Source organism: Gekko japonicus, unplaced genomic scaffold (assembly GCF_001447785.1).
Source record: "Gekko japonicus isolate JY-2015 unplaced genomic scaffold, Gekko_japonicus_V1.1 scaffold1358, whole genome shotgun sequence".
NCBI classification, from domain to species: domain Eukaryota; kingdom Metazoa; phylum Chordata; class Lepidosauria; order Squamata; family Gekkonidae; genus Gekko; species Gekko japonicus.
The window spans coordinates 116910-142987 of NW_015160880.1; the positions used below are offsets into that span (position 1 = coordinate 116910).

General features: G+C 49.0%; 2 protein-coding genes across 2 annotated transcripts in view; one reads left to right on the forward strand and one right to left on the reverse strand.

The window, feature by feature from the left end:
* The window catches only part of AP2A1 (adaptor related protein complex 2 alpha 1 subunit), a 38762-nt gene extending 19894 nt beyond the window's left edge, over positions 1 to 18868 (forward strand). Inside the window, exons 12-23 of the mRNA XM_015422998.1 lie at positions 3 to 73; positions 1414 to 1645; positions 3759 to 3923; positions 4888 to 5048; positions 7696 to 7767; positions 8187 to 8269; positions 10150 to 10239; positions 10350 to 10473; positions 11167 to 11283; positions 12403 to 12472; positions 17113 to 17247; positions 17599 to 18868. Coding sequence (XP_015278484.1) covers positions 3 to 73; positions 1414 to 1645; positions 3759 to 3923; positions 4888 to 5048; positions 7696 to 7767; positions 8187 to 8269; positions 10150 to 10239; positions 10350 to 10473; positions 11167 to 11283; positions 12403 to 12472; positions 17113 to 17247; positions 17599 to 17676 — 1398 coding nt within the window. The 3' untranslated portion in view covers positions 17677 to 18868. The remainder of the gene's footprint in view (positions 1 to 2; positions 74 to 1413; positions 1646 to 3758; positions 3924 to 4887; positions 5049 to 7695; positions 7768 to 8186; positions 8270 to 10149; positions 10240 to 10349; positions 10474 to 11166; positions 11284 to 12402; positions 12473 to 17112; positions 17248 to 17598) is intronic.
* A 1951-nt stretch (positions 18869 to 20819) lies between these two features.
* FUZ (fuzzy planar cell polarity protein) overlaps positions 20820 to 26078 on the reverse strand; it is a 12665-nt gene continuing 7406 nt past the window's right edge. Inside the window, exons 6-10 of the mRNA XM_015423108.1 lie at positions 24726 to 24821; positions 22792 to 22898; positions 22588 to 22658; positions 22349 to 22450; positions 20820 to 21772 (exon numbers count right to left, since the gene is read on the reverse strand). Of these exons, the coding sequence (XP_015278594.1) occupies positions 21567 to 21772; positions 22349 to 22450; positions 22588 to 22658; positions 22792 to 22898; positions 24726 to 24821 (582 nt within the window). The 3' untranslated portion in view covers positions 20820 to 21566. The remainder of the gene's footprint in view (positions 21773 to 22348; positions 22451 to 22587; positions 22659 to 22791; positions 22899 to 24725; positions 24822 to 26078) is intronic.

The window sequence follows — 26078 nt, forward strand, 5'->3', positions numbered from 1 at the left end:
AGAACATGGTGAAGGTTGGAGGTTACATCCTAGGGGAGTTTGGGAACCTCATCGCAGGAGACCCTCGCTCCAGGTAGGAAATTGCGGGAGGAGGCAAAGGGGCTGAGCGGATGAGAGGAATCCACTGTCCTTTCCTACCTTTCAAAACTTCCCTGTGAGGTATGGTAGTCAGGGAGACTTTCTCGAGGCCATTTCTCGAATGCAATGGCTGAACAGGAGTGTTAACGTTATCCAAATTCACAGGATGATAACACAGACTGTGGTGTATATAACACAGGATGATAACACAGACTGTGCTTTTATAATATAGTCCTAGTTGAAACACTTGTAAACTGGATAGCCAAGGCACACTTCCTGCAGACATCCAAAAGCTTTTTGAGCGTCAAAGACTAAATAACGGGGGTGAGATAGAAATGCTGGCATTTAGAGTGGACTCTACTGGGCTATGTAGATCAGTGGCCTGACTTGGTCTAAGGCAGCTACCTAGGCAACAGTGTGCTTAGCCCCCTTGTGCTGGGGACCACTGGAGCAGTTCCTTACCTTTAGAGGGAGGGAGAGCTGTGTAGCATCACTGGAGTGCCCACTGTGAACCTGCGGAGGTCGTGTGTCTTTGAAGAGGGCGAGTTTTCTGCCAGCAGATTTGTCTTTAGCGTAGGTCTCAGTAGACTGGTAAGCCTGCGTTGGAGCTATGTCACTTTAGAGCCAGAACAGACAAGTGGTAGGAAGATCTGTGCTCAGGTCATCTCAGTGTTGCTGTTTTCCCAAAGGTAGTCGCTGCAGTGTGGGATCCCAGTTTAGGACAGTGCTGTGTGTGGAGAACTTTGTTTTTCTGATCGGGGCCCCCTCCCCCTGTTTGCCATTGCATGTTAGGTCAGAGGGTCCCTTTTTCATTTCCAGGGCTAATACTGAGAAATGAGGTTTCCGTTTCACTTAGGAAAATTATGCAGGGTCAGAAAGTTTAGATTCCTTTCCCTCACCTGAGGTCATGGCTCCATTCTGAATTGGGGGCCCTGGGGGCACCTGTAGCCCTTCTGATTCCCATGAGAAAACATTCCCACATACAGAAAACTAACTTGTCAGGAAAAGGCCTAAGATAGAAGTAAATCCTTTCCCTCTTTCTGTGTGGAAGGAGGGGCATTTTTTTGTATGGATATTGATTATGTTGGGTCCCTCCCACATTTTGAAGTTGTGTAACCCAAGTGCCTGTTGTGAACTAAACTTACTCTCAGGACAATCCCTTCTTTTCTTGACTGGGGGGGGGGGGGGGCGAGGACTCCGTTAGGACAGGGAACACCCTGTTTCATATCCCCGGGGTCCTGTGACCACACACCCCTAGGGGACAGTTTGCGAGCCCCAGTGAACCATTTGCTCTCTTCTTACCCCACACTCCTCCTCCTCCTCCTCCTCCTCCAGCCCTCTGGTGCAATTCAACCTGCTGCACTCCAAGTTCCACCTGTGCAGTGTATCCACGCGGGCCCTGCTTCTGTCGACTTACATCAAGTTCATCAACCTGTTCCCTGAGACCAAGGGCACCATCCAGGAAGTGCTGCGCTCGGACAGCCAGATCCGCAATGCTGACGTGGAGCTGCAGCAGCGAGCCGTCGAATACCTCAAGCTCAGCTCTATCGCCAGCACTGATGTCTTGGTGAGCGTGGGGAGGGGGATGGCGAGTGCAGACGGATGGGTAGGAACAGTCACCGTTGGGCTGGCTTCCAAGGTTCTGCTTTTCCCATCCTGTGCTGGGTCTTCATGACACTGCTGGAGCTAGTGTTGGATATTTAGCACAGTAAATGAAGTGCCCTGGAATAATGCAGCACAGACACATGTGTGTTCAACTTCTAAGAAAAAGTTTACTTCAACATTAGGGAATAGATTACACGGAAAGAAAACAACAACAGCCTAACTAATTCATCTTTCTAGTTGTCATCTATTCCATCTTGTTTCTTTGTTCCCTCTGATCCTAAGATGGAAGGAATGGAAGTCCCCCCCCCACAGCCCCACCCCTCGTGTACTTGCAGCAGAATTGCATGAACTATCTCCAGTATATCGACTAGCCAATAGACAATCTTAAGGTCACCTCATTAAGAATAAAACCTCCCCCTGCTGGTTGGAAGGATCTACACCTAATTGGTTCTATGCTAAACTTGCTATTATTACTGTACAGAAACTTCATCTTGACCCTTTCATGACTGAAGGGATAATACTTACAAAAACACAACAGGCGGCCATCCAGGGATTTGAGAGTATGGTGTGCAGATGACACTCAAAGCTTTCCTTCCCATCAGATTCTAGGGAGACAGCAGGAGCTCTGGATTGGTGCCTGAGATCAGTGATGAACGGGATAAGGACAAACAAACAGAGCCATAACCTAGACCAAGTTAGGAATACTTTTGACTGGGAAAGTGTCTAATCCAGAAAGGGGGGTGCAGCCTGTGTTAGATAGGTGGCACTCACACTTTAGATCAAGGCTCACAGCTTCACCATGGTCTCAGAGCCATCGTCACATTGAGGCACGGTGAACAGGAACACATTTTACCCACTAGATCACCAGTTCTTCCTGTTCCTACAGAATTACCTAGCAACAGGAACGCATGCCTTTGTTACATCTAGGCTAGACTGCTCTTAACGCATTCTGCGTGACTGCCGGAAAGCTACGGTTTGTTCAGAATGCAGTAGCCAGATTATGAGTGGGTGGCTAGCCATGGCAGTTGTATTGTACTAATCTCGTGTGACCAAAGTGCTGTCAAGTGACAGCCGGCTTACGGTGACCCTTCAGAGTTTTCAAGGCAAGAAGTGTTCAGAGGTGGTTTGCCATTGCCCTCCTCTGCAGAGTGACCCTGGAATTCCTTGGTGGTCTCCCATCCAAATACTAACCAGGGTTGACCTTACTTAGCTTCCGAGATCTTAGCAGGTCAGGCTAGCCTGGGCCATTCAGATTAGTGCAGTCTTACAGCATATGAATTGGTTACCTGTTAGGTTTTTAAAAAACCAAATTTAAATGTTGGGGTTTTTTTAACCTTAAAATAACCTGGAAAGGGCCATCTGTTCTTATAGGGACCTTCCTGCACATTGAGATCTTCCTTGAATACCCTTCTTCATGGATCCCTGCCGTGGGTGGGGGGCTAGATGGAAACTGAGGAGAGGCAGTTGAGACTGTAGAACTCCCTCTTGAGGAAGTTCACCTTCTCTCTTTGCTTCTGGCACTGAGGTGCCAAATAAAAGTGGTGGATTTTTAAGACAGGGGGGTGGGGGGAGGCGGACTCTACCACTGTTTTTATTCTTTGTTATACTTCAGTTCCCATTCAGGGATTTACTTTACTGCTCATAAGCTCTGGCGCTTTGCCTCTGTGTTTGTTAATTTTTTGTTTGCTTTAATTGATGTTAGCAGCCTTGGGGGATATAAAATCAAAAAGGCAAAATCTAAATATTTATGTAATAATACTAGTACTTGATCATGTGTCTGTTTCTGCCCCCTTTACTCCCCAAAATCCCCCTGATTCAAGTCTAGTGGCTTTGCTGGTTCTGAGAGAAATGAGAGCAAAGGTGGTTGCCTAGCAACCCTGACAAGAAAAGTGGCCGGCCATAAGTGGCTTCCTACAGGCTTGAAACCATGAACAAACAACTTCTTTACCCAGTAGTTTGAGATCACCACTGGAGTCTTTCACCTCCGGTTGGGATACTGGTACTCTGCTTGATGTGGAGCTCCGGGTGTGGTGTCCAAGGCTTCTTGTTCCCCATTCTTTCCCTTTCTCCCTCAGGCCACAGTGCTGGAGGAGATGCCTCCATTCCCCGAACGTGAATCGTCCATCCTGGCTAAGCTCAAGAAGAAGAAGGGCCCTGGAGCTGGGAGCGAGCTGGACGATGGCAAGAAGGACCCCAACTCCGAAATCAACGGGGGCATGGAGCCCTCGGCCAGCACAGCCGTGAGTGTGGGACACCAAAGGGAAGGGGCTGGGTGTTGAGGCCCTGGCCAGAAAATGAGGCTTTGTGCATAAGACCAGGATTCGGTGATCATAGGAAAAAGTAGACACGTGAGTTAAAACAGGGAGAAGTGGGAAACTGTAAATTTAAGACTGCCCAGCAATCTGTGAAGGCAGATCTTGTGCTGTGTGTACTTAGATACTGAGATCTTCCTCGGAGAACCTTGTTTGTGTGGGAGCCTCAGTGGGTGGCTACATGGGATAGAGCCTTTTTAGCAGTGGCACCGAGATGATAGAACTCCCAAAGGTAGTTTGCCAGTATGCAAGTTCATGGGAGGGCTCGTAAAGTCAGTGACGGCTGACAACTTCCGCAGGAGTGTCTGTGAGCCCCAAATGTGGTCGTTAGTTGCAGAATCATAACTCTACCTGGTAGCCAGCTCAAGATACCTCTTAGATGAGGCAGCTGCAGGTACTGAGACACCATTTCCATCTGCTTCCTTGTCCCCCTTGATTAAAGATAACCAGAAACCTATGAGGAACAAGGTAAGCTGGATGGCCGTTTGCCCCCAATCACCTTATTTCAGCAGGTATCCTCTTCCTCTTAACTTTGAAGCGGGACAACTTTTGGAGCTGTTAGGTTTTACATAGCAGACGTCAGTGTGTCTTTCCCTGCTCTCCCCCCCGCCCCGCCCCTAATCCACCCAGAACTGCTGAGGTATAAATGGCATTTATGTAAATGTGTCCAACGTGCATAAGCATTCCAACTGCAGTATCTCGTTTTTCTCTGGACACGTTTTAGTGCAGGACTAGAGAGAAAGCATGCACCCACAGCGCAGGGCCTCGTGTCTGTTCCTCTGCCCCCAAGGTAGGTACCGAGCTACTTGGGTTCACTGCTTGAGTTAGGTGTGCACGTGTGGAAGGGACTTTAGCTTGGTTTCTTACTCATTCGCTCTCTCTCACCTCGCAGTCTACGCCGTCCCCGTCTGCTGACTTGCTAGGCCTCCGGGCAGCTCCCGTTGCCGCCTCCGGTGCCCCTGCCGGTGCTGGCAACCTTCTGGTGGATGTTTTCTCTGACAGCCCCTCAGCTGCAACTGGCCTCGTACCCGGTGCTGAAGAGAACTTCCTTAGGTGAGGCGGAGAAACCGGGGCTTGGTCACAGGGATCTTTCTCTCTCCATCCGCTGCCTTCTGGGGTCATGACTGCAGTGGAAGTGGCAACTCATAGGGGATCCATTGTCAAGAAATGGTCCTCCCCACTGCTTACCAAAAGGACTGTTAGGAACGCTGGCTATATTGGGGGGCATGGGGGGGAATGCCAACTTGTACAAAATCGCAGCACAGGATGCAGGGCCATTCCTTGTAGAGGGCAGCGTTAATTCTATCTATGGCTGTCTTGGAGGCCAATGGGGAATGGAATTATGGCTATTTCCTAGAAATACCTTTGCATCTGATGGGTCAGTAGGCTAGAAAAGTGCATGTTTCGAGGAACTTTGGGCTTTCTTTCTGTCTCTTGGGCGAGGGATGTGTGTCAGTCCTTCTGGCCTTGTCTTGCCATCTTGTTTCTTTCCCCTCTGTGCATGTATATCTTTGTGTCCATCTCCCACCCCCCACCCCCCGTGTCTGCTACCTTTTGGGAATGGTTTTCTCTTTCTCTGTCTCTCTCTGTGTCTCTCTCTTGCTCTGCCTTGGATGAAGCACTGACTTGGAGCCACCTCCTGAGAGTCCCGCGTCCCTTTTGGTGGATGCTGGCCTGCCTGCAGAGTAAGGGGCTGAAAGTCTCTCTGCCGATGTCACCTGACCCTCTCCTCCCCGCTAATTACCCCTTCCCATGCTTCAAGGGTGCCCAGATGAGTTCCACTCATCGTTGAGAACTCCCACCAGTAGAAAAGAGGGGGGCCATCTAGTGACTTTTCTGCATATGTAGTTCTGGTAGCCGAGATTTGATTCCAGCACTTGGGAAGGAGATGATCATGACAGAAATAAATGTTCTATGTAGTTGAGTGGGTTTACAATCAATCAGTTTACAATCAGTCAATCAGGAGCCAGTTTGGTGTAGTGGTTATGAGCGCGGACTCTAATCTGGGAGAACCAGGTTCAATTCCCCACTCCTCCACATGCAGCTGCTGGTGTGACCTTGGGTCAGTCACAAGTTCTCTCAGAGCTGTTCTCTCAAGAACAGTTCTCAAAGAGCTCTCTCAGCCCCACCTACCTCACAGGGTGTCTGTTGTGTGGAGGGAAAGGAGATTGTAAGCCGCTCTGAGAATCCTTCAGGCAGTGAAGGGTGGAGTATAAATCCAACCTCTTCTCTTCTTTATTCAGTTTATATGACCAGAGGTTTCAAGCATAATTAGACAAACTACAAGTATAAATCCATCAGGTATAATACACTGAAATCTCTAAAATTAATACAAAACTATCACTATAAAACAGATGATAAAATTTAGGTTTAAAACTTTAAAAGAAATACAAGTAAATAATTAAACGTAAAATCCAGTATTAAAATCTAAAAAGGATTTAAATCCAAAGTGGGTTTACAAAAAGTCCTGTGCAGTTGAGTGGGTTTACAAAAGCGATATGCTTGAGGAAGGATGCAACTCCCTGGATCAATGTTCCCTCTAAGCTGTGGGGTCTTGTGAGCAAAAAAAAATCTACTTTGGGAGCTACTGGCATTAAAGTTGTGATCGAGTGATGAATTAGTTTGCTCTGGAGCCATCCTTCCTGAGCTAAGACAAAAATGTGTGAGCTGGAGGCTAAAAAACTGTGAGCTGGCTCATATTAACGCTGCTTAGAGGGAACACTACCCTGGATACTTGGTAGGCAGTTGGTGAAAGGCCTGTGGAATGGAAATGAGTGGCCCAAATGAAATTACTTTACATGGAATGAATTGAACTCCCCCGACACACACATGCCCCTGAGTGTGATGGTACACGAGTACACATGAAGCTGCCTTATACTAATTCGGTCCATCAAGGTCTGTATTGTCTACTCAGATTGGCAGCAGCTCTCCAGGGTCTCAGGCAGAGGTCTTTCACATCACCTGTTACGTGGTCCTTTTAACTGGAGGTGCTGGAGATTGAACCTGGGACCTCTTGCAAGCCAAGCAGATGCTCTGCCCCTGAGCCACGTCCCCTCATGAGAAGGTTGTGAGAAGGACAGAGACTTTCCTTCTTCTCAGGCATTCTCTGCTGTGTCCCTCAATTCTACTTCCAGAGAATGCTCTACTTCCAGAGAATGCATATAGGAAGCAAAAGGCTTTGAGTAGACTTTTGTCAAAGCACTGACCTTATGTCAGGGCTTTGGTGGTGATGGGGAGATGATCTATATTGCACACATGCAAGGATTTGAGAATCCAGGGAGTGGAAGGTCATGGCTGGGATTTCAGGGTGTTCCAAGATGGTAAGTGGGTTAAAAGTGGTGGCTACCAGGACCTCTTAGGCTGTGAGTCCTAGGAATATTCCTGGGGTTTTCTGGTCAGGGCTTTGGACCATGGGACGGAAGGTGAAGTTGGGTTTCCTGGTGGCTGAAGGTCAAGGGTTCCGAGTTGCTCGCAGACAGGATTTCTTGATTGGAGGGGATGTGCATATGTGTGAACGTTTTCGGACTGGAGCTGTAAACCCCGTTTTGCTCCGAGCCATTCAGAAGCTCTGTAGGGAGGGTGCTCAGCCCTCTTTCCCTCCTGCTCCTCCCTGGCTACATTGCATGCTGCCTCTCTGTGTGTGACGCCCAACTGCTGGCCCCTTCGCTTATTCCCCTTCAACTTCCCTCCCCACCTTCAGCTCAGGGGCTGCCGCTTCTGTCTCTGAGGACCCCGCTTTGCCTATTGCTGAGGCTGATGAACTGCTTAACAAGTAAGATCCTGGTGTGGGGACCGGGGCTTCTAGATGTGGGGCAGGGGGTGTCGGGTTGAGAGCCACTCCCCAAAGCCAGAAGGGGGAGCCTTCCTCATCCATCAGGCTGATTTAATTCGTCGGACTCACTTCACCCGGCACCGTCCCCTGTTGCATTCCGCAATTCCACCGCAAGAGAGTACTCCAGGAGTAGCATTTGGGAAAGGAAGAATTTTGAGTGGGCTGTTGTTGGTGCATTGACCGGGCCTTAAGACAATGGGAGGACAGGTTTAGGCGGCTGTGTGTATAAACAGATGATTCACTGGTAGCAATGATAGTGGAGGGCAGGGGAGGCTGTTGCCATAACAACTCAAAGTGCGGGGAGGCGTCCAGCATCAGCTTTTCCTTGCTTCCGACGAACTCTCTGTGGCCCTTTGCAGGTTTGTGTGCAAGAATAACGGCGTGCTCTTTGAGAACCAGCTGCTGCAGATTGGGGTGAAATCTGAGTTCCGACAGAACTTAGGTGAGTGTTTCTGGGCAGGTCCCAGCTAGGTTTGTTACCATGGGCAGTTTGGGGGGCTGTGCAGGACATTGAGCTAGAGAACTCTGTTGGGCAGGGCAGTAGGGGGAGGGGAGACACCAGAAGGAATCTGGTCTTGACATCTCCATGTCTTCACCTCAGGGGGACACTCCTCTGTTCCTGGACAGAGGAGGTAAATAGTGTAGGCCTTCATGGAGCCTGGGACTGGAAAAGATACTTGGTAGAGCTGCTGTTACTTCCGGCTTATACTGACACTGCAGGAGTGAGTGGTTTGGATGTCATGTGAAACAACGGCTTTATTAAAACGATGGTTATTTTGATTGTCCAAACCTGTGCCACTCCACTAACTATGGTCAGTTAGGGTACATCAAACCAGGGTCTGAAACCATGGCTTGAAGTTCCTATGTCTCCACCGCCCCAACCAAAGTTAGCCTTAACTGTGATTTTGCCTGAAATACAAGCATGGTCATCCTGGCTTATTCCCTGGCCACCACCTTCACGTACTTCCCTTCCTTCCTCAATGCTTAGCCAGAACAAAGGCCATGAAAATTGCCCATGTTGAGGCAAACCAGGACTTGCGGGGGCCAATGGTTAAAATCTAACCCTGGTTTTATGTTATGTCTAATCCGAGCAAGGGTGTCTAAGGGTCACTGTGCCGATGCCGTGTTTCCTGATCTCCAGCGGAACAACTTCTTTTTAGACTTGTCAGTAGATCCTTCCGAGGGTTTTGTCTCTTCCTCCCCCCTTGCAAAATAATTGTCCAGCTGTCTGGACTATCCAGATGATGAGTTTGACCTCCCTGGTGTGATTTGCCAAAAGGCAGTGCTGAAATATTACGGGGTTTCCATGCCAGGGTAAGGGCTAGAAGGCGTGTGATCTAATAATCGTGCTGAAGCTAACCAGGAGTGGGTTTGCTCTGTACCTGGATGGAAGATCAGGGCATCCAATCTGTGCCACCTTGCACTCCAGGATGGGAGAGATGCTGGATTTCAGTGCAATGAGGAAAGAAACAGGTTTCCATCCATCACTGGTTTTGAAAACAGAGCTGAGTAAACTTACCAAAGCTGTTATGAGGCTCTTTTCTGAAACCTCATTTGTTGGTCACTAAATTCAAGAAAGGGCTTTCCCTCTGTTATACATCCTTTTGGTTATAAAGCAGCTGTGCTGCAAAATGTAAAGTTATTACTAGGTTTGTTTGTATTGATTTTACATTTTTAATCCCAGCAAAGGAGTCACCCCCATTTTATCCCCACAACAACCCTTTGAGGTAGGTTAGGTTGAGAGGGAGTGATGGGTTGAGGGTTTCCTAGTGAGCTTTGTAGCCAGGGGTCGTTTCGTAGAAAAAGAGCTAGGGGAACTCATTAGCATATGCCACACCCCCTGACATCACTGGAAGTGTGTTATAAGGCCACACACCCCGCCCCCAACGGTCCCGGCCGCCGCTGCCGGCCTTGCAGCTCCACTGCCGGCCTTGCAGCTCCACTGCCGAGCCCCATGAGGGGCCCAGCGGTGGACCTGCAAGGCCGGCGGGAGTGCAAGGAAGCCCTGCGAAGGCCCTCCCTGGCCCCAGGCAGGCAGGGGTGGGGAGAGGCAGGGAGGAAGCAACTTACCCTCCCTCTTCTCCTGCCTCCTCCTGGCTGAATGCTGAGCTAAATGAGGTTTCGTTTGTCCAAAATTCTAACCACCGTAGTGTCAGAGAGACAGAAGTTTTGGGAACTGGGAGAGAGATTGTGAGCAGAGAGCCTTGGGGGGGGGGGGCAGGGTTTTTCTGTTTCTCCGACACCCTCTCTTTCAATAGTGTGGTGATGGGAGACCACAGTGCCCTCTAACACCGTAACAGTGTCTGCTTTCCACTCCCTCAGGCCGAATGTATCTCTTCTATGGGAACAAAACGTCTGTTCAGTTCCAGAGCTTCACCCCTACGGTCAGCTACCCAGGAGACCTGCAAAGTCATATCCTTTTTGTGAATGTGCGCAGCGGCGCCTCAGGGTGGGTTTGAGGCAGGAGGGGAGTTTCGCTCTTATCCACAGGACAGTGTCATCTCCCTTGACTGCTGCTTCACAGCTCAACATCCAGACGAAAGCGGTGGAGCCCCTGGTGGAAGGGGGCGCTCAAGTTCAACAGGTCTTGAACATCGAGTGCCTGAGTGACTTCACGGAGGCCCCTCTCATCAACTTAAAATTTCGGTACTGATCTTCAGCACCCGCAGGAGGGGAAGAAAGAAAGAAAGAGGGTTCGCAGGATAGTCTGGTGTGGCAGCACACATCTGCACAGGCTGAGTACATCTCTGCATCAGAGCGGGTTGATACTGAGACAGAATCCGATAATGGTTGGGGAAGCTACAGAATTTGGGCTTCCATTTATACTGTTTGAGCTTCTAGTCCTCTGGATTATGAAGTGTAGATAAATAAAATGGAGGAGATCAATTGGCTGGTTCTGGTATTCATTGGTTAGATCTGCCTTTTGTCCCAGTTCTCTCTTGTTTTTTCCCCCTCTGTGAGCCTCAGTCCTCCTTCATCAGTAACAGGGAAACAGATCAGGATCCCCTAGACCCAGTGCTGTAGTCCTCATGAAATGAGGGGACGGATGGTGGTGCTGGGCAGTGTTCCCTCTAAGCTGAGTTAGTGTGAGCTGGCTCACAGTTCCTTAGTCTCCGGCTCACACAACTTTGTCTTAGCTGAGGAAGGATGGCTCCAGAGCAAACTAATTGACGCCGTAGCCAAATTGCTGGCTCACAACTTTAATGCCAGTAGCTCACAAAGTAGAATTTTTGCTCACAAGACTCCACAGCTTAAAGGGAACATTGGTGCTGGGGAAAGTGAACTGCTTCTTTTCTGCATTTTAATGCCTGTCTCCTCCACTCCCCCGATTTCCATTAGGTACGGTGGAACACTGCAGAATCTCACGCTCAAGTTGCCTATCACCGTCAACAAGTTTTTCCAGGCTACAGAGATGCAATCACAGGATTTTTTCCAGCGCTGGAAACAACTCAGCCTGTAAGTGGGCGGGAGGGAGAGTTGAGTTCAGGCAGTCCTGTCTGCATTTAAAATGGGGGCTTGTAAAGTGAAAGTGCGGGGGGGGGGAAATGTGAGACCCTCCTTAATAAACATACAGTGTTTCACCCACCTTTCATGCCCTCTTTTCCCTCTTCGTTGGCCCTCTTATAAAGTACCATATTCATCCAATTCTTGAGTGTAAGATGCCCCTCTCCCCCAAATATTATACACAAAGTTTATTATTGCCATTCATCAGTGTACCTTGAATGTGAATGTAAGAGGACCCTCCCTTTCCCCCCCTTGATGGCACACCTGGGGGGGGGGATTAGTTTTCCTTTTGAGTAAATAGAGATTTTGGTTGGCTGTTGGAATGGATAGATGTATTTAACAAAGGCACAAGGATATTAGTCCCTGGAACTTCAAATGAGTGACATGGGGCTGCAGTCTTGAAGAATATGGGACTTCTGAGCAGTGTTCCCTCTAAGCTGAGTTAGTGTGAGCTAGCTCACCGATTTTTAGCCTCCGGCTCACACATTTTTGCCTTCGCTCAGGAAGGATGGCTCCAGAGCACACTAATGTACACAGTAGCCAAATCACTCACTCACAGCTTTTATGCCAGCAGCTCACAGAGTAGAATTTTTGCTCGCAAGTTTAGACGGAGAGGGGCTTGCAGCCATCTTTCTACCAAACTCATGCTAAGTATCAAATGGTGCTAAGCCAGGGGTTTGCATATGGGCATGACCAAATTGAGAGGGGAGCGGTTTGCTTTGCTCACGGTGCATTTTAAATCTGCTGCAGTGACTTCTGTCACATTTGTGTGTGGTGTGTAAAGTGCCCTTAAGATGCAGCTGACTTACATCCACCCTGTAGGGCTTTCAAGGCTATCAACAGAGGTGGTTTGCCATTGCCTGCCTCTACGTCCTTGGCGGTCTCCCATCCAAATACTAACTAGGGCCAGCCCTGCTTCCGAGATCTAAGGAGACTGGGCTAGCCTAAGCCATCCAGGCAAGGGCTGTGTTTTCTGGTAAGGGGCTGAGGTTCAGGGAACACAGCCCCGGGTTTGCGTAAAGAGAAACCTGGGTACAGAATCACCAGCTCCTTCTCTCCCTTCTCCTGCAGGCCACAGCAGGAAGCCCAGAAGATCTTCAAGGCAAACCACGCCATGGATTCGGAGGTGACCAAAGCCAAGGTGAGCGGCTTCCGCCTCTTTCTCGCCCCTCCCCTTCCAAAACTGACATCTCTGCAGAAGATGTTTCTCATGTTTTAATTTCATCAGGGCAGTGCCTGAGCTGCAGATTTTTAAATGGCACATTAACTGAGGGGCAAATTACGGGCACGGGAGCAGACAACAAGATTTTGAGGGGAATTCTAGAGGCACCCCCTCCTCCCAAAAACTGAAAAGTTTTCCTTCCAGGAAAGCTTGATAGTTTTTTTATTCTAAAAGTGACATTCACATCCCTCTAAAAAGACCCACAATCAACTGAAGCAAGGATTTACAGAAGTATCCTTTTTTTAAAGTATCTTTTAAAGAATCGTAATATCTTTTTTTAAAAAACTGGACCTCTCCCCATACTGATAGAAGCCCTTTGGTGGGGGGTGGCTCTGATATCTTAAGAGTAATAGCAGGGCTGGGTTCAAGGGTTGGTCCCTTGGGCGGTTGCCAGTGGTGCCTTTGCCCCACCGCCTGGGAGGATACAGTGTTAACCCTCTACCAACCACCTCTAGACTTCTACTGCTACAGCCTGCCCCGGAGCAGCAACAAGGGACTGAGCCCGTCTCCTGAGCTGGGCTCCCTTCTCCTCCATCACAGCTTGGCTACTGCTGATTGCTCGTCCTCCTGAGCAACAGCACTTTCTGGCGGCCAGCAGGAAGGATTGCTTGGGGAATGTCCCTCCCCCCTTTAAATGCAGTTGGTGCCACATAGGGTATCAAGGACAGATGCAGTCTTGGAGGCTGACAAAAGAGAATCAGTGGAAATTGTCTTGCAGACGGGGGATATGAGGGAGGGTAGTTGGTGAGGGGGCACCAGAAGACATTTTGCTGAGCTTCCCCCAACCCTGCACCCCTGGAGCCAGCATCATGTAACAGATAACTATTTGGTATTCCATGTTTCCATCCAACTAAACGAAGGTACTCCTGGTCTCATTTCCTTCTAATGATAGCTTCCATCATTTCCTAACTGTCTTAATGGCCTTCTCAACAGCCACTAAAAGCTTTTTGCCTCTTAAATTGCGCATTATCTCTCCTGTTAACAAACCGCCGCCTCCTTTCGCAGTCCTTAAGAAAGGGTGCCATCCCACGAGGTGTTTGCAATACATTGAAATGTTTTTAATCAACCTGTAAATTGCTTGTGTGTTTAATGTCAGCAAATTGATCTTAAGTTTCTTAGATCTGTTGGCGCTTTACCAAAGACACTGAACTGTGATGGGGCTCCTTCACCACATTTCCCAGTGGTTGGATCCTGACAACACCATTAATATTTCTCTCCTGCCTCCGTTGTCTGTTTCAAAGGGCTGTATCTGTGCAAAAGTCAGGAGGATTTGGGAAGTGTGATTACAAAGCAAAGGGGATGGATGGGGCTGTGTATTGTCTAAATTATGTGAATGGGGAATTTGCATTCTACCCTTTGGCTGAATTTTTTTTTGCAAGCAGAATGATAGTAAATGGACAGCATGAGGGAGGGGAAAGAGACTGGGAAAGCAGGAACACAGATGACCAGCAGCCATTTCATACAGTAGCCGGAATATCGGGTTGGGTTAGTACTGAGGAGGGCCTGGGTTCAAATCCTGGTTTTACAGGTTTACCCCAGACTCGGTTAAACAGACATGCACTGCTGAAAATTTTCTGGGGCCTGGGGGCCCAGTTTGGATCAGTACTGTGGTGCGTTTGGAGGGAGGTTTAACCCTGCCCCCCATGTCAATTTCCTGAGCTTGAAAGGACCCTGGGAGCTGCAGTTTGCCCTGCTGGAGAAACCTGTGCATTCTGATGGTCTTTGCATAAGATTCCCCAACAGGGCAAATAGGAGTTTCCTGGGGCCATTTCAGGTTGGGAAAACAGATGGGGGAGGCAGGCTCAAGCCCCCCCTCTCCACAGTCCTGATCCAGATCATGCCCCCAGACTCACAAGAAGCTAAGCTTCAAGCAGGCACTGCGCAGCTTGATGGGATGCAGGGCAGACTACGAACAGTGCATTGTACAATTAGGCTCTGGATGGGCCATTCACTGTCATTCAGCCTATCCTTCCTCATAGGACTCTTGTGAGGATGAAATGGAAAGGAGAACCATGCCCCACCCCCTCCAAAGCACCTTCAGAAAAGAGGGTGGGTCAAAATTATGATGGTTGCAATCAAGAGGACTAGCAATGTAGCATTTTTCTTCTTCCCTCAATTGAGATAATTATGTCCTGGTTGGATCATTGATTCTGCAGTTGTATAATGTTGAGAATATTCACATCCCTTAGACTGTGGTTTGTTCTACACACGTAGGGAATAAAGTGGTAGGTTCCTGAGGTTGGTACACAGCGCGTGTACTACTTCAAGTGCAGGGGGGGAATCACACTTTTAAATGTTGTAAAAAGCATTTCCTGCAAATTAACAGGTAGCAAGCTCGATTAGGAATGTTTATCCTTGCTGTGTTCATTTTTCTTTTTTAATTGCAGGGAGGACTTGTTTTTTGCCTGGGGAGGATTTGTTTCCCAAATCACTCATGTACATGCACCCCTGTAGCTAGCAAAAGCATCCTTCTGCTAGCAAAGAGAAAAGACATGTATTGTGGGATATTAATTACCATGATTGTAAACCTATGTCTGCCAGGGTCGAGTTACAGACTAACACTCAAAAGAAACAAAGAGGAATAAGCTTCTTAAACAAGAAAATAAATTTATTAAATTAGCAGAAAGAGAACCCAGTTAAGTCAGGTAAATAAAAATAGAGGCACTACAAAAAGGAAATAAATGCACATGTGCAGTACAAACACAGTTTAAACCCTTTCTCTAGCAAACTACATGCTACCAAGGGAGAAAATAAAAGGGGAGAACCAAAGACAAAAGCCTGTTTCCTGAAGACAGCTGGGCAGCTCTAGATAAGCACAGCGGAATAGGATGGAAAAGTAGAGAAGCCACCCATACAGTTGGGGTAACAAGCTGGGATCCAAAACCTACCAGAAATTGGATGGACTGTGGGATAACTTTTTATGGGGGGTATACATTTGGCATAAACTGAGTCGGAAAAATACCCGAAAAATAACTTACTGGTATTTTTCAAGCTGGTTACCTAATATGGCTGCATTTCGGCTATCCGAAATGGCCAAGCCCGGAGTGGCCAAATAGCTAAACTTAAAGGGCATTTAAAGGGATCATGATCCCTTTAAATGCCTTCTCCAAGCTGGATGACTTTGGTGAGTTCACCCCGAAGGCATTTGAAGCGCTCACAGTCCCTTTAAACACCTTTCAGGTGAACTTGCCATGTTGAAAAAGTGTTTAAAGGGACTGCGAGCCCTTTAAACGCCTTTGGATTCTCGCTGCAGAGTCATGCAGCTTGGAGAAGGCATTTAAGGGGCCAGAAGCCCTTTAAATGCCTCCCCCCCCTTCATTGAAAGCAATGGAGGATGGGGACACCTTCTTTGGGGGCCCATAGAATTGGGGTTGTTGTTTTTTTAGGAGAGGTACTGGTAGCTATGCTGCAGATTTGGTTCTGTACCTCAAAAAACACCCCCCCAAAGCCCCAGATACCACCAGATTGATTCTTCATTATAGTCTGTGGGAAACATTGACTATAATGGTCCCCAGGGTATAATGGAGCCAAAAAAAATGGCTTTCCCGAATATTTACTGAATCCAAATACTATACCAGTATTGGGATTCAGGAATATTGGGAAATACTAATATTTTTCAGGTTCAATATACCCAAATCTGAAGAATACAATTTTTTTTTTTGCCCACCTCTACTTTTTATACATTTTTGCTAAAACCGAGGTGGGAAAAAGGTGTCAGCATTGGACTGTGGGAGTGATCGGGGGATGAGCTAATTTGAAAAAGGGTTTTTTTCGTGTGTGCATTGTGGAGGGGAGTTATGTTTTCTTTTTACATTACAGGTAAAAGCATCAAAGAGAAGTGTTCCTTTAGGGAGACTGAGAGTTTAGTGAGCAAGTATCAATGGCTGAGTATTTTACATGATGGAGTAGGGGAAGAAATCCTGTCCAGCACTTAAGCCTGTTGTTCACTGTCTTGATTATTTGGGTCCAAATTATCAGGGAGAGAGCCCCTTAGGTCCTTGGGGAAAAGGCCAGTTGGTTGACTCTCACCAGGTATGGCTTTCACATGATTAATGGAGGATTTGCTTTGGCATTTCTTTCATGCCCTCAGTGTGACCCACTGTAATTTTGATATCAGTTTGATCCAGACTCCAGTTTTCATTGCTAGGCCTAAACTAAGATGTGCAAGTGTACAGGAATCCAAAATGGAGGTCCCCTGCGAAGGGGAATCCTGTGACATCACATTAAAAAAAACAGCGTCCGCCTTCTGCTCTCTGTAGTGGTATAATCCATTCTGTCCATTTTAGGAGTTTACTGCCTCATTCTGCCGCATGGATAGATCAGGCCTGAGTCTGTGGGGAAAAGGTCTCAGAGCTAGGACCACTGACTGCGATGCTGTCCTTTCTATATGACTCGGCCACAGTTCCAGTTCTCTTCTTTGTTGTGTCTTTCCTCTTGCTGACTGACTTCCTCAGCAAAGGGAGCCAGTTGACAGCGGGAAACTCTCCAGCCTCTCTGTTGTTACCCAACTCACTTCCCATCTTCTCCAGCTCACTTCCGGTTTTCTCTTCTTCCCACAGCTGCTGGGTTTTGGCAGTGCCCTCTTGGAGAAGGTGGATCCAAACCCCGATAACTATGTAGGAGCTGGGATCATCCAGACGAAGGCACTGCAGGTTGGATGCTTGCTGCGTCTGGAGCCCAACGCCCAGGCGCAGGTGAGGTTGCAGGGATTCCCGAGACGTCTGTCATAGACAGGGACTGGAAGGCTGAGCAAAGGAGAGGGGAGGTGCAGGTGAGGTCGCGGGGATTCCCGAGACTTCTGTCATAGACAGGGACTGGAAGGCTGAGCAAAGGAGAGGGGAGGGTGTTGGTGAGCAAAGGAGAGGGGAGGCGCAGGTGAGGTCGCAGGGATTCCCGAGATTTCTGTCATAGACAGGGACTGGAAGGCTGAGAATGTGAAAGCTCTGCGGTTACTGGAAATGCTTTACAACAATGTCTGGTGAAAGTGAAACTGGGGGGGGGGAGAAGATGGTTTCAGCTTTTGTGACCTCTCCTTCCCCCAACAGATGTACCGGCTGACCCTCCGTACCAGCAAGGAGTCCGTTTCGAAGCACCTTTGCGAGCTGCTCTCTCAGCAGTTCTGAGGCCTCGGCAGCACCAGAGGAGGGAAGGGAGAAGGCTGTTCCCGCACACCAGCTGCCTCTTGTCTGTCCCCTCTGGTTTCCCTCCGAACCAGGGGCCTCTGGAAAGACTGTACTGCTCCCTGCCTGTTGTCGTGATAACCTCTGTGTTCTCGTTGCCTAGCCCGGGCCAGCACCAAGGGGGGGGTAAGCAAGGAGGGAGCAAAAAAAGAAGCAGCAGCAGTCCCCAGGTTGGATGAAGTACAATTGGGGGTGGGGGTGAGACGACGTGTGTCAGTCATTTCTCCAGGAGTAATCTTCCTCTCGCCAGGAGGGTGGCCCTTGGATGAAGCCGGGACCCTTCCCACCCCATAGGCCTAGTCCATTCTCACTCAGGCTGAGGCGGAGAGTTGTGGTCGTAATCCTCGCCCGCCCGCACACACACAACCACACACACACACACACACACACTCCTGTATGTTGTTAGGCTGGCATCTGGGTTTTTTTGTTTACAATATAAACCCCTTCTTTCCCTTCACGTCCTTCCTCTGGGAGGTGGTGGTGGTGGAAATGCGTCACCTCCTCCAATTCCTTCTGAGCTGGCAGGAGGGAGGGAGGGGAAGGGGGGGGAGAGAATGCTTGTAGGATTTTTGTGTGTGTGTTTCTTTGCCTTGTGTACTTTCCACCCCGGGCGGTAGGGGTGCATTCTCCCCTTCCCTTTGTCATGGACCATTCCAGTGTTACAGTGTGTGTATTTTTGTGGGGAAGTAATCTGATTTGGAGAACAGGCCTGCCTTCCTGTTCTTATGTCCTCACCCCCACCCCACCCCACCCCAAAAGGAAAGCAAGCTGCACAGTGGGGGTGGGGTGGGAGGTGAGAAGATTTGCTCCCCCAGTCCCAGGAGTTTTAATGGACTCCTTAAGAAGCTGGAAGGAGGGGAGACGAGCTCTGGAGTGCTGTCCCCCCCCCCCCACATTTTGGACAAAAGGGAGTGGGGGAGGGGAGGGTTCAGTTCACGCTAGTTTGGGGGTGTCCCAGCTTCCCATGCTGGCCCGGGCTCCATGTTATTCTGCTGTGTAGGTGTTATCTAGCGCATCTTAGTTTTAATCTGGGTTTTTGAATGCCTGTAATCTTATCTCCATGTGACTCTAATAAAGCCGTGGGGGCGGGGGAGAGCCAGAATCAAGCCAGGCTGGGCCACCCCCACACCGCTGACTGACCTGTTGCCTTGTGCTGATCTTTGTCTGCTGATAAACCAGATGTGAGACGGAGGTACTGCCCCTGGAGCAGAGACTTGTCCACCTCTGAGCGCGAGGGGCAGCCATCTCTCCTTACATATAATTCTGTTTTGGGGTGAACGTTCCACACACTCCCACAGCATTTTGCTTGCTGACCTGTCACTCCAACGGTGTGCCAATCCAGTAGCTGCGTTGCTGGAGTCCCGCCCACATAAGGGGCAGCCAGCATCTCGGCCTCAGTGTCGTGCAAGGTCTCTCCAGGGCGGCAGGCGGAAGCTGACCCCGCTCAGCCCGGAGAGATAAAGGCTCCAAGCGCGCAGGCCAACCCAAGCAGGCCTCGCCCGAGCACGCCCGGAGAGCTGACAGGCAGCCGGAAAGCGAGAGGCAGCGGTGGCGCTCTGAACAAAGGAGGGGCGCCAGAATACGTGCCAGGTAACACCACTTGCCTATTTGCCGCAGCTCCGCACGCCTACTGTGGGGGGCCCCCCGCTTTCTAGAGCCCATTATATTGCTTTTATACAACGAGCTTTGCTTCTAGTGATTTTATAAAGCTGAATTTGCTGTTCTCGGCATAGGGGCTTCTAGCCCTCTTATAGCTTGATGGCTTTCTGTACAGTTGGAACTAACATCCCTCCCTCCAGCGGAGTGGTTTTCCCTGGCCCTAGAAGGTTGTTCAGAGTCTTATTGTGTCAGTTAAGCAGCATGGATTTGCCAAGAAGTGGAAAGAACTCAGCACACAAAATGCAGTTATGTAAGGACATGCTTTTTGCTGAGATATGGGGCCTCCTGGCTGTGCCAACTTGAGGCCAGTCTTAAAAGGAGGAAGTAACTGCTGCCCAGCACAGTTGAACTGCCAGCATCCTCTGGGAGCTCCATCCTATGGAGAACCAGGAAGGGAATTAGACGGTAGACCACATTTGTATCCTTGGTGCACAGTGCTTCTAGCAAGGGGGTTAAATTGTGCAATGAAGAACTCCCTTCTTCATCTATGGTGTGAATAGATTATGCAGATTATCTGCATAAATATCTGATTTTGCATGCCACTCATTTCAGTAACCACTGCTAAAGTGTTTGATGCTGCTGAAAGGAAGGGATACGGCCTAGATATAGTGTTGAGTTAAAGGGACAGTGGAAGAAATGCAGTTGGCTTTGTGCAGGCACATGAGTTGTTGTGTTTTCGCCTCCTTTTGGGAGAGTGTCTGCTACTGCTGTTTGGATGGGCCCAACAACCTTCCTGCGTGCATGGCTAATAACTTATGTTTGTAATGATAGAGCAGTTGAATTTCAGCTTCCATTTATTGTTTATTCAACCTGAATTGGAGAGAATCTGTCACAGCTGAAACTCACGCACTTCATCTGCCTCAGATGGGTACAAATCAACTAAATTTGGAATACAGTTCAGCTCAACCCTGGAACAATGTGGCATAAGGACACTTTGCAGATGCATTACTGGCAAAAATGATTCATTCTCTGTCTTGTTCCTGTTCTTTCTAAAAGTTACTCCAAGCTACAGCTGCTCTGTTTCAAGGCAAGTTGAATGCCCTCTCCATGCTAGTTTTCTGCTTTAAGCATCCAGCATGAAACCAGTGGCAAAGGTGTAGAAAACAGCTAGACCAGCCTGGCTGTATGTAGAATTTCAGATAAGATTGGGGTCATGCCCAAGGGGTTCTCTGATGTGTCTCAACTTGAAAAACAAGACCAGCTCCTTCTTAATACCCCACTTTTCCAGTGTACAAAGTGATTCTAAGGTTTTGCTCAGTTGTGTCACACTGACTTCACTGCGACTCATTTTTACACGTGGATGCAGGCTTACAGCTTAAATCTAAAATTCTAGAGAACTCAGAACTGAAAGGGCAATGTGAACAAGCTTCTGAGAACTATTCAAATTCATACAAAAGCTTCAACTACTTTATATAAAAAGTGGTTCACAAAACATTTTATTAACTCTTACAAACAGTCTTGCAAGGTTAGGTCAAAATTAGTATGGCTTTCCAGTGAGCTGGCAGAGGCCACATTTGAATGTCAGCAGTAGGAACATCGAAAGAAGAGCCTCTCATAAGTAGAAACACAGAACGTGTAGCGTGTGAAGTCGAGAAGCTAATCAAGTTATCACAGAAATTGGAAGAGGAGATGAATGAGGTAGGAGCAAATGCTCCTGGGGGAAGATGGGCTGATGCCAATTTCTATCATCAGACTTCCTGTACCTGCAGAGCCACAGCAGGCACCTTCCAACCCAGGTAAGCCAATTGCTGTGCTGAGCTGTACTGCATTATAAACCTTGGTCCCTCGGCTCCAAGTCTGTCACTTTTGACCCATCCGTCTTAGTCTTCGGTAGAGGGTACGCTTGCATTCCTTGCTGTTTGGGTGTATGTGATATCAATGCATAAATACCTGCAGACAGGTAGTGGGAGACGCACTTCTTGCCAACTTCTTTTAAAAAGCAAGCATTCCTTTCTGTATGGGGGCTGGTGAAGGAGAAGAGGCCAAGAGTGTCTCAGTTACCTCCTGTGTAACCACCAGAGAGTTAGAGAGATTTGCTCTCATCTTCAGAATTCTTCCTGATTTGGGAATTTCTTCCATATCCAGGCTGCTCCGGTATACAGGAAATACACCTTTGCGGAATGTTTTTGGGGGAGGCATGTCTCATCCCAGCATCCGGTTGGGAACTCCCCTGCTCAGAGGGCAGAATCCTCAGCGGTGAGGGCCTGCAGCGTGCTGGTTGCCAGGGAGCGCAGGGCAAAGGTGGGCACGTCTGGCTTCAGGAGCAGAAAGAGCTGGTGCTGCCTCCCGTGGATGGCATAGGCCTTGTGTGTGGCACTGATGATGTAGCAGTGCAGCGGGTGGTGTGAAAAACCGGCCTGGAACTCTTCCTGCAGAGGCACTGAGGGGGAGGGGACGAGAGGGTTAGGAGGCTCAGTGGGAACAGAAGAGCTGTGTATGTGCTGCATGTCTATGAGTTAGTCTGTCAAAATGCACAGCACAGGCTCTGGCTTCAACCAGGGTGCCCCCCCCCCCCCCCGAATTTCTGTTTTTACCTCAGGAAAAAAAGAGAAAACATCCCTTGCTTATTCCTTTCCCTCCCCTATCAAGCTCCAAGTGTGTGAAATCCTGGGAACAGCTCAGTGTGCAAGTACTTGGCATTGTTTTTAAGGGTCCTACAAAGACCTTTTTGTTCACAGTACGAAACGTGAAGGCTGAAGCAGATGGTGTCAGGAGGGGGGGGGGGGGGAGGGGGGGGGGGGTCCAGGTTGGGACGCTCCTGGAGATCCGGGGGAGGAGTCTGGGGAGGGAAGGGACCTCAGTGGGGTACGAGGCCCTAGAACCTACCCTCCAAAACATCCATTTTCTCCAGGGAACTGATCTCTGGAATGGAGATGAGCTGTAATTCCAGAAGACCTCAAGGTTCCACCTGGAGGCTGGCATCCCTAGGTCAGGAGTCACTACTGCCGTTACTCACCCGTACTCCCTTCGGACTTCTCAGAGGGAAAGTACAAAGAGATAGCTAAGGCGTAGAAAGAGCGGAGGGCACAGAGGCGACTCTTCAGGGGCATCTCGGATTCTGCAAGAGGGAGGCAGAAGGCAGGGGGCTTCTGAGAAACAGCCACCCCACCCACACAAAGACAGATAAATTGTACACGTGCCCCTCGGAGACTGGGGAAGGGCCATCTTTTCCCTTGCAGGGTGCTTGAGCCCTACCTTCCGCCTGGGTGCCGTGAGGTTGTACTGTGAAGAGGCTTTTCCTCTGTTCTTGGTTGATCAACAATAGCCTGTTGGTGATGAAGGAAAGGACAGTGCAGTTTTGTAGTGGAAATGTAGGAGTGTTTAGAAGGCACCCATTCTCTACAGGACTTTGGATGCAACCAGCAGTTCTTAAGAGTCCTGGCTATGTGTAAGACTCACCCAAGGATGCCAGGGGCAAGAGACGTGCTTGGAGGGAGGCAGCGAGGGGAGGCTCTGGCAGTCTGCTTCAGGAGATCCAGCAACGGTTGCCAAAACTGTTTCACTAGCTGTGGATGGAAAGAGATTGCTAGTGATGGCTGCTCCCTGGGGGTGACAGTAACAGGCCAGCTCTTGGCTATTTACCTGCTGTAACCGATGAAGGACTTCATACTCGCCTCTCCCTTTGATTGCCCTGTGCAGCAGGACAAGTAATATCCATTGTCCTATCTAGTACGTTTACATCCTCTAAGGAGCTGAAGGTGTCAATACATGGTTCTCCCTTCCCATGTAATCCTCACAACAGCCCTGTGAGAGAGGTTAAGCTCGGAGGCAGGGACTGGCCCCTGATCACTCAGCAAGCATTGTGGCAGAATGGAGGACCTGAACACAGGTCTCCCAGCTCTGTCTGACACTATGACCTTGACACTGCACTGGTTCGCCTTTCTAACTAACGGAGGGATCAGCCTTAGATGTGGATTGGAGAGGTTGGCAATTTAAGGCCCTTGCCCTTCAATGGTTTGCCTCTTTTCTTCAAGGCCGGGGACAAAGGGTGGCGATTGGGGATCAGCGGTCCCGGAGGCACCCTCTTGACTGTGGGGTGCCTCAGGGAGCAGTGCTGTCCCCGATGTTGTTCAACATCTACATGCGCCCCCTTGCCCAGATCGCCCGGAGGTATAGGCTTGGGTGTCATCAATATGCAGATGACACCCAGCTCTATCTGATGCTGGGCGGCCGGTCGGACTCCGACCCAGATGACCTTCATCGGGCGTTGCAAGCTGTGGCTGGATGGCTCAGACTGAGTCGGCTGAAACTAAACCCGGTGAAGACGGAGGTCCTGGGTCTAGGTCGGGTTGGTTCGGGGTTGAGACTCCCTCTCTCGACCTGTGATGGGGCACCTCTGGTGCCAGCATCGAGGGGTAGGAGTTTGGGTGTGCTCCTGGACTCCTCTTTAACGATGGAGGCCCAGGTAGCAGCCACTGCCAAGTCGGCCTTTTATCATCTTTGGCTGGCTCGGCAGTTGGTTCCCTTCCTTGACTGCGATGACCTGGCCACCGTGATCCATGCGACGGTCCCCTTGAGGCTGGACTACTGTAACGCTCTCTACTTGGGGCTGCCTTTGTCGCAAGTCCGGAAGCTGCAGCTAGTGCAGAATGCAGCAGCCAGGCTGCTGATGGGTTTCTCTAGGCGAGACCATATCCGGCCTGTGCTGAAGGCGCTGCACTGGCTGGCAATAGCGTACCGGTTTCGCTTCAAAGTGCTGGTTCTTACCTTTAAAGCCCTCTATGGCCAGGGTCCGGCATACTTGAGGGACCGCCTTTCCCCATATGTTCCCCCAAGAGCACTACAGTCGGGGGCCCAACATCTTTTGGTTACCCTAGGCCCCAGGGACATCAAATTCGCTGTGGAATGAGCTCCCCGAGGAGATCTGGGCCCTGCGGGACCTTGTGCAGTTCCGCAGAGCCTGCAAGACAGAGCTCTTCTGCCAGGCTTTCGAGTAGGCACTGCAGCCACCACTGTACCGCTACCGCAAAGAGCGGGGATGCCATCGGGGTGCATGATGGCCCTGGGCCGAAGATCGGAAGGCAGCGTTGTCCTGGAACCTGCTTCGTTGTTCTGGGTCCATCTTCCAGAACCCATCTTGGAACTATGAACTTTCAGAGCACCAGCACTTCATTGTAATTTTGTATTGTTTTATCCTCCTTGTAACTGTTTTATCATGGCTTTGTGCTAGCCACCCTGAGCCCGTTGGGGAGGGCGGGATATAAATTTGAATAATAAATAAATAAATAAATTTAATATGTTAAACGTCTCTTTCCTACCCGGCAAGGCTGCAAGGAAACAAAGGCAAGCTGCTTCATTTGCAAACACTGATGTTGACATCCCCCGTCCCTCACCTCATCAGCCACGTACTGTAAGGAGGGACTTGGCCCGCACAACAGCACCACCTCCAAACCAGGAACAAGCTGGAAGGTCAGGAATCGGTGAGGAACCTGTTGGAGAGAAAGGTACAAGGAGAATCAAAAGAAAATCAAGAAGAAGGTCAATAAAATGGAAAGAAGCAAGAAAATAAGTTATTGATGTTACAAATGGAGAAATCAAATTTGACTCTCCGATTTCAAGGAATCCAGGAGGTTGAAAAAGAAGATCTCAGAAGCATAATAACGGAAGCGTTGGCACCACTGATGGGCAGTGAAGCGGATAAATTAAGCGAGGAAATGGATCTGGTATACAGATCCTATTCTAACTTTACAAAGAAAAATAATCTGCCTGCTGAAGTGGTTGTCAAATTTGCTAAACGTGTCAGAGATCAGATTTTGAAAGCGACATCAGCAACACCCTTGAAGATTGGAGAGCAAGCTGTAAGGATTTTAAAAGATGTACCATTTAAAATTCGACAGAAGCGGAAGGCATATAAAGGTCTGACCACATTCTTGCAAAATCGTCAAATTAATTACAGGTGGTTGATACCAGAAGGACTGGTCTTTAAGTTTAAAGACAAGAGAGAGAAGATTGACTCCATTTTCAAAGCACAAGAATTTTTGAAGAGACATGCCAGCTCAGAGGAAGAAGCAGAACTTGCTAAGTGGAAAGTTTTCAGTAGTGATGAGGACAGCAACCCGGAGGGAGGAGACGGAGAACCGGAAGAAAAAGGAGCGGTGGGAGGTGTCTCCTATAACTTGAGAGTCTGAAGAACTTTTGAGTGTGCTGCAAAGAGGAGCGGTGGGAGGTGTCTCCTATAACTTGAGAGAGAAAAAAGGCAGACGCCCCAACGTCTGAAGAACTTTTGAGTGTGCTGCAAAGGACAATACTAATACTAACCCAAAAGGACTTTACTAATCTAATTAATTTTTTAATCTTTGACAGGTAAAGAAGCAAGAAGATTGACTACTCACGGTTGAAGCTATGGACTGTACTAATACTGATAAAAGATTAATATACTAATTTACTCACCACTTTTCTTAATCCCTCTATATACCCTCCCTTTTTCCTGAAAAATTTAAAGCAATAAAGTCCTCTCCTTTTGAGGAGAGTTTATTTTTTTTAAAAAGACCCTCTTCCCCTCCCAATCTATCTGTTTACTCACCGTAGGACTGCCATGAGGAAGGTAAACGGGCAGATCGCGGGAGGTGTGGGGGGGCAGTGTGCGCACCAGCCATACCAGCAGCATGGCCTCCTGGGCTGCAAGCTGCCACCACTGCTCCGTCGCGCACAGCACATGGCCTTCAGTCAGCAGACTGCCAAACCGC